Genomic DNA, 8,296 nt, shown 5'->3' on the forward strand with positions numbered 1-8,296 from the left:
AAATCACAAGGAAGAAGCTCCATGGCATCTCTGTAGGCAATGATGGTCTCAAAGTGACTGCAAGAGCACAGTAAACACCATCAGAAATAGAGGATGTAATCATATCAAACTAAAGTGCTTCACCACAACACAGAAAACTAAAGAAACAGAAGGGGCATCCTACAGGATGGGAGCAATGATTGGGTCACCATAGATCTGTTAATGGGTCAATATTCAAAGTACATAAGGAACTCCCCACAACTCAATAGCTTGAAAACAAATGGGCAAAGGCTGGAATACTCATTTCTGAAACTAAGACATACAGTTGTCCAGAGGACACACTAAAAAGTCCTCATCATCCCCAACCCACCAGGAAAATGCAAATCAAAACACAATGAGATTTCTTCTCACTTCAGTCAGAATGCCTATTTTCCAAAAGACAAGAAAAAAAAAAAAGAAAAAAGAAAACCCTCATTTCTGGTGAGGATGCAGAGAAAAGGAATTCCTTGCTCACTTTTGGTGAGAATGTAAATTGGTGCAGGCATTACAAGAAGTTTTATGGGTTTTATTTAATATAAACAGTCTTCAAAAATCTACAGGTAGAACCACCCACCATATGATCCAGCAAATCAAAATACCCGGGCACGCCCACAAGTACACAGATCAGTATGTTGAAGGTGTGCATGCACCCATGCAAGTATTGTTGCACTCATTACATTTTCCCTAGAGCCAAAATAACGGAAGCAACCTGAGTGTCCCTCAATTGATGAGTGGATTAAAAAAATGGGGTAAATACACCTACGCGGAATAGAAAAATGTAATGCAATAATAAATAAGGAAATCCTGCCAGTTGTGACAATGCGTGTGAATCTGCTGAATGTGTGCATGCCATTTTGTTAAGTCACATAAGCCAGGTATCTGAAAGGCAACTAGCACATGACCTCATTCTTATAAGAAATTGAAAAAGCGGACTTCACAGAGGTAGTGACTCCGAAGGCGGGGGTGAAGAGGGTGCACTGAGGAGATGCTGGATCAAGAATTCATATTTCTAGTTAGAAAGGAGGGATAGGTCAAAAATATTTTCTTCAGCCTGCTGACTATAACTGGTGATAATGTATTCTTTCTCTAACAAAATTCTAAGACAGTGCATGTCAAGTTTTTTCACAACAAAAATGACAAGTATGTGAGATCACGCATATGTTGATTAGCTGGATGTATCCAATGCATAATATATATGACCTTTTGAACAACACTCCTTATGTTATAAATATGTATCATTTCATATGACAGTTTCAAATGAACATACAATTTTTAAAACGCCTTAAGAGAATAAATGTCAATAAACTATTTTATTATAAAGCGGTGCCTTTCATTTCTATCAAAGTCTTTTTCATGACACAGGAAAGAATGCAACATCGTTTGGTAAGTTAAGGAAAAATATATATGTGCACATATATATATATATAAATTTATAAATATGAAAATCGCAATGAATGCTGACGATGAGTTGAAAGATAGAAATTAGAGGCACGGAGACTACAGTCCATGAATTGAAACCTTCACTGCATGTTTGAAAAGAAGACGTGAGGAGGTAGAAGAAAAAAGCAAAAAACTCAAAGCCATGCCAGGGCCATGGGTCACACCTGTCATTCCGGCACTTTGGTAGGCTGAGGTGGGAGGATTGCCTGCACTCAGGAGTTCCAGAGGAGCCTGGGGCAACATGGGCCCATATCCAAAAAGTAATCAATTGCTAAATTAATACATAGCTGGGAAGGGTTGCATGCACCTCTAGTGCCAGCTGTGTGAGAGTCTGAGTTGAGAGGATCACATGGGTGTGTGGTGTCTGGGATGCAGTGGGCTAAGACCCTGGGGCTGCTGTCCAACCTAGAAGACAGAGTAAGACCCATTCTCGGAAAACCAACAAAAAAAGAGTCACATTCGGCAAATTAAAACTACGTAGTGTGAGGAGAATCAAAATAAATGAAACATCATTAGAGCCTACGCGATCCGATGGAGGAAACCAGCTTTCACATAATAACAGCGCCAGATGGGGAGAACAATAAGAAAGGGCAGAGAGAACACTGTAAGTAATAATACACCAAACTCCCCAAATGACTTAAAAGACATAAATGTAAAAAGAGTGCTCCTTTTCCATTCAAAGCCCTTAATAACAAGTGCAAGTGTCTTTTTCTGAATCCCTGACATGCATTCAGCTAGCCTGAACCTCTTGGTGAAGTTCCCAGACCACGATGTGCCCTTTCTATATGCTCTCATTTTCTTATTTCCTATCACTTATCTGTAGCAGGTCATAACGAATCATGATTGTTTGACATTCTTTGACACAATGAATAATTCAGGTATGAGTTCATTAAACAATAGTTTATGACATGTCGTGAAGAAATTCTGTACGCATGATGTTGGTTAAAAGATAATACAAAACTGAAATGGAGGAAGAAGAACATTTTCTACGTTTCATCATCGTGCTTGTGTTTACGCAGCATGTATCTACGAACTATAGCTGCCTGCTGGAAAATCATCTGACACAATCACTTGAAAGTTCTCCTTCCGCTTGGGAGACCACAGGCATACCCACTTTTTCACTTTTCCACCTTTTCGATACACTGAGCGGGATGAGTGGAATCCATGGGACTTTTGGCTTTGCTGCAATGCTCAGTATTTGTTTTTAACACTGTCATTGCTAGATTGGCCTGAAATAAACCGTTCATTATGGCTCACAAAAAGAACTCATCTCTTTCAGCTCAGAGTCTTTCAAAGAGGAATTTCATCCAGACATTCTGATGTCTGACGCCACTGCCAAGAGATTCAGAATTACAAACTAAATTCAGATAGAGAACAGAAAGGTAGATGATACAGACGGAGAGAGTGTGGTGGGGAAGGAAGGGAAAGAAGAAAGGAAGGGTGTAAAGGAAAGGAAGGAAGAAAGGAAGGGAGAGAGAGTGACAGATGTTCAAAGACACAGATACAAATTCTAGCATGGTTGTAGAGATAGGCATGTACAAATTACCGCAGGTAGTGTGGAAAAATATGGGGAGACATAGGTGGAGTCAGAGGAAAGATACAAACCCACGCAGAGAAATAAACATACACAACTACAAACACACTAAAAACTACAAACACACACTTGGTACTTTAAACATGAAAAAGACCCTGACAGTAGATGTAACAGAGGTGTTTCAGAGTTACTGAGGCAGAATACAAATCCGTCAGTACCCTTAGCGTTTGTGGCCCATGTGCACGGATATTCAGTGGAAGAAGCGTTAGACAGCCTGTACAATTCAGCACCATCTCTGATAATACCAAAACAATGGATCTCATGTGAAATCACTAGACTGAATTGTATGTAGGATTTGAGGAAGGAGCCCAGTCGGCTGCATTCACTCGGTGGGGTGGCAATATGGCTGAGCCACCAACCCATGGCACGCCCTTCCATTGTAGACAGTTCCTGGTTTGCTGCCTGCCTTGTAAAAAGCTCTTCCCCTACCACCACTTTAAAACAGGCTAGTTCCAAAACTAGCCCTAGCCATCTATTTATGGTCTCCTTCTTATCTATTTACCTCCTAGAGAAATCATTGCAAGACACCTTCCTCAACTTTTTCCTATGCATTAAATTTGGGGCAAGACCTTTTCACATGACCTGATTATAGGCAAGTCCCCAGACATTTCCTAATCTGAGTTGCCCTGAGTGCAGGCACCAATCTGTGGCCCCATTCCCACTATAGGGATACTGTACTGGACCACAGTGTCTTTGACCTGCACACAGTGAGATAAAGGGCAGCTTCACGGGGCCAAAGGGTTCCGAATGTTTTCAGAATAATTTGCTGAGAAAACCTGTTTCTCCTGTGTTTGTGGGTCATGGGGACAGTAGTCAGAGGAGGACAAGACTCCCCCTCCAGAGCTTCAGCACTGTGCCCAGGAGCAGGGGCAAAACTGGGCTATAGATTTTCAAAGCTCAACTGCTGTTACCGAGCAGGAGGTGTGGAATGCGTATTGAAGGCAGTACAACAGATTCATGAACTTTGACTGTCAAACCTTCCTCCCTGAAACAACATAGCTCTTCTCACAGAAGCTGTGCCGACCAGAGTACATATGGGACAGGAATGTTAGCACTCTACTAGTGTGTGGCCAACATGGATGCTCATGTTGGAACTGTTTTTTCTGGGAACCGGGAAGAAAGTTCTGCCGCCGACACTGAAATCCTCCTCACCCATCAGTGACACAGGCAACCCCTCGTCTTGTGCATAGACACAGGTGTTCATGGGAAGCCGCCACCCACCCGTGAATGAAAACTGTATGTGTTGTCCTCCTGTGTGAGGCTTGCAACACATACTGTGCAACTATCTGCTCTTTACATTATTAAACTTAGGCAAAGTATGCTGAAAAGGCCACAGAAAATCAGAGGGCCCTGGGCTCCAGAAACAATCTGCAGTGCCAATCACTGGGGAGAATAGAGCCTCACTAGAGTTTGCAAGAGCACAAAATGCACTCGTAATGTTGGTAGCTACATACACTACTGGTTCCTCACCTAACATACAATCGTGGAGAAAAGCTTAACCCAACTAAAGATGTAAACATCAACAAGAGCGTCCATATCCTGTGTCATCAAGTGACAAGACAGTCCATGCGTGGATTCCCCAGCAATCTTATATTCCACAAATCCAACCCCTTTCCCCGCACTTCTGCCAGTCTGTGTTTTCCCTTAGTCATCTACGCCAAAAAGCATATCCTGAATGCTTTCCCACATGCCTCTGTCACCTTTCCCACAGTCCCTCCGTACACCTTACCTGCCCATTTCTTCTCACGTTGATGTGTGAGAAGTTCTGAGGGGCTGATTGTCCCAGAAAAGGATTATGCATTCACCTTTAAAAGAACGTGAATTCAACAAGAAAGGGAACTTCAAGATTTCCATCATCCTGTGCTTATCTATTGTGTATGATGATACCCAAAATGAAGGATTTTAGAGGTCCCAGCAAACTGGGCTGTGGAAACCTTAACCCCTTTCCTTGAACTACTTCTGCTTCCATAGGACAAAGTAAGTTTCCAACTAAGCTGTCTTTTGCTTTGACCTCCCCAACTCTGTCCTGTAGGAAGAATCCCAACACATTCCACACCCATTCACTCCACAATTTTAGAGGCCCAGCTCCAACACAGACGGGTCAGTTCCATGAAGAAAATAAAGCATATTGATTGATCAATTCAATATGACACCCAAATCCAGGGGATAAACGTACACACACACACAGAAACAAACACACACACACACAGTCAAACATTCTTGAGAATATTTATTTGGCATTCCATACAATCCAAGTTTACCCCCTTTTCCTGTCTGATTTTTTTGTGACTGGGTCGGTTTTTCCTTTACTTCCTGGGCATAAGACCATGCTGAGTACTGACATCCTGCATACGGTAGTAACTTTTTAGGAGTTCTGCTGTTTTAAGTAAGGTCCGATGCTCCCTCACAGTCAACTCAACATCTGGGAGTCCCCTAGAGAAACACAAACGCATGTCAAAACGCATTTCTCTCAGCCATACTTTGAAATGTTTTAATTGCAGGGCCCGCTGAGAAAAGGATATCCCTTCCCCATTTGTGATCTCTTAAACTTCCTCCTACCATGGGTTACAAACTGTTCTCCGCAATACCTGCCCCATTCCCAGTACTCTCTGTGAGGGGAGTCAGCTAACAAGATGCATTGTACACTAAAAGCACACAGAAATCTGATGCGGCAATAGCTCAAGGAAATCCATCAATCTAAACAATCCTTTGCGGTCTAGGACAGGGATGACCAGGAGGCACATTCAGGGAGCCCAATCTCATGGAGTAGGTAGGATGACTGCCGCTGGGGTTGACGGCCATGGAATCAAGGGCTACAGATTGAAGTGAATGATTTTCAGCTTCACTTCTCAGTGATTCTGGAAATGGACTATGCTCCCCTGGGCTTAAGACTCACAGCTATAACCTGCCTTGCAGTGCAGTCTCTAATCTGCCTTTTTCAGCCCAATGCCATGAATGTCCTGGATTCTGTCACTCTCTCTCGTCCTCTCAAGGAATTTCTACATATAGGAAAGCAGCCTCAATTTCTACATTTCTGAAACGAGCGTCCAGGCTCCCTGAATAGGCAGGTGTGTCAACCCCCTCATAGTGGGCATCAAACAGCTCCAGTTCCAACTGAACGGCTCACCTGAAATCTCTGTTCCCTCTTCAGGTGGCTTCATCCTCTTGTAGTACGGCAGGGGATTGCGCCACAGGTCCTTATATAGGATCTGTCAGGGGAATCAATCGGCAAACGCCTCATCAGGGCTCAGACTGGTGACCCAAACAGGTGGGAACACACCAGGGTCATTGCTGATGTTTCCCAGTGAGGACCCACCTCAGCAATCCTATTAGATCCTGCGAAGTTGTGGTCAGAAAACCAGTTGAAGAAGTTAAGGCTGCTGTTGTGGTGTCTGCGGCGACAGGCCTCAACTTCATAATCTGGATACCACTGAATTGGAGTGGAATGAGAAGCCCTGTATTCTACAGAGACAGAAAGTTTTGTGGGAAGGGGACTGGATCACGTTGGCAATGATCCACCCACCATCTTCCTTCCACTACCCATCCTGGGAGCCACCTGTCACCTGTGATGTTCACCAGATATTCCTTGGTAATCACTTTATTCTGGAAGTAGGGGTTACTCCGAAAGAACAACATGATCCTGCAGAGATGAACGGGATGCTTCACTTCTTCCACCTGTCAGGACAAGTTGGAGAAAGTTTAAATACCTTTTTGGGTGAGGTGCCAACTGCTGCTCACAGGAACCAATTATTTCCCTTACCCTCCCCCACTAAACCCTCTAGCCTCAGTCTTGCTGTCCTCACCTCCAAGTTGATCATGTAGCTCAGCATGTCTTCATCTTGGTCAGTGATCAGGGCTGACATCTGGGGGTGGTTTGCAATCTGATTTAGGTCAAAGAGCCTTTACATGCGGTGGAAGGAGAAGCTAGGAGCAACAGGGAAGAAGGCCTAAGAGCACCCAGAGGCTGGGGTAGGGGATTTCTCAGATCTGCTTCCACGTATGACCTCCTTTCGCCTCCCCCTACCCCTAAAATAAGGCCCCTTGGCTTCACAGAGGGTGTATAATTCTGAGGCTGACTGCACTGACATGCGGAGGTGCGATTTGCAGAGACTTGCTGGTGTCTGAGGAGTGGCAGAACCTGCTTATAGCCGAAGACGCCCAGTCCCAGATCGGACTAGAAAGGGGGAGCAATCACACTGCCTTAAAAATAGCTTGATGCACACAAAAACCTATTCTGGTCTGAACTCGCTTCTGTTCTTCAAAAACATGCCCCAAACGTCTGCTGCTCGGCATCACCAAGGGTTTCTCTGCCGCACGCAGGAAAATAGTACCCACGCCTGCTGCAGTTTTCCCTAGCCACATTTGTCCGGGGCAACTCACCTTTGTTCCCCAAAGGTGGCGTCACATCGATGCCAAGCTGCCCATAAGTTACTTACACTTCCCCGAGAGCACCTCTCCACCAGAAAGGCAGAAGAAACACTGAGAAGGATACAACATTGGCCCAGAAGCCAGGGACGCTCTGGATGACCGCGCCTCTGCAGTCTAGGTGGGCCTTGCGCCTCCGCTCCATCTTTTCCCTCTGCCGAGAAAAGGCCTTCCTGGCTTGGGCATTAACCGGCCCCAGCTCCACCTGAACGGCCAGCAGCTCCTCCAGTGCAGACTCTGGGGTCATGGGCCCAGGGCCAGGCTGTGCCCGCTGGGCCTCCTCCTGCGGCTCCACGAGGCCCTCCTCCTGGGCCACCACCTCCACCTCCGCCATTATGTCATCCAACACCAGCACCGCCTCCTCCCCCAAAGCCACCTGCTCACTCTCCACCCCGGCCGCCCCCTCCTGTACAGCCTCCATCCTGAAGACGGTGCCCTCCTCCGCACTCCCACTGAGCAAGGCCTATGCTGCCCGAACCGAGCCACACGAACCCGGCCGCAGCCTTTATTGCACCCAGTGGGTCAGCGGGCCCTCAGTGTGCATGCGCGGGGCTCCCGGGCGCCCCCTAATGGACTGCGCGGGAAGAGCGCGGGGAGCCGCGCTGCGACCGCCTTCCTCCCATGCTGGCCAATGAATGGGAGGGCGGTGGGCGTCTCCCTGGGCGGCACAGCCACTGGTGGGCCTGCATCTCCAACTCCCCCTAACGCCAACTCCTCTCCCCAAACCTCCTCCGAGAAGCCCTTGGAGCTTGTGCCCGGTAGCTCGGCATCCTGGGACAGACGGGCTGCGTGGCATTTGGAATTGTGGGCACGGCAGCC

At 46.2% G+C, this 8,296-nt stretch overlaps 1 protein-coding gene across 1 annotated transcript; it reads right to left on the bottom strand.

The window, feature by feature from the left end:
• Nucleotides 1–5,265: 5,265 nt before the first annotated feature.
• Nucleotides 5,266–8,045, bottom strand: LOC129025922 (testis-specific Y-encoded protein 3-like). Its single transcript, XM_054473473.1, has 6 exons — nt 7,545–8,045; nt 6,856–6,933; nt 6,616–6,727; nt 6,369–6,514; nt 6,180–6,261; nt 5,266–5,485 (listed from the first exon to the last, which is right to left on the bottom strand). The coding sequence occupies exons 1-6, from the start codon at nt 7,896–7,898 to the stop codon at nt 5,463–5,465; spliced, it is 795 nt and encodes a 264-aa protein (XP_054329448.1). The 5' UTR covers nt 7,899–8,045; the 3' UTR covers nt 5,266–5,462.
• Nucleotides 8,046–8,296: the final 251 nt, after the last annotated feature.

Source organism: Pongo pygmaeus, chromosome Y (genome assembly GCF_028885625.2).
Source record: "Pongo pygmaeus isolate AG05252 chromosome Y, NHGRI_mPonPyg2-v2.0_pri, whole genome shotgun sequence".
Lineage (NCBI taxonomy): Eukaryota > Metazoa > Chordata > Mammalia > Primates > Hominidae > Pongo > Pongo pygmaeus.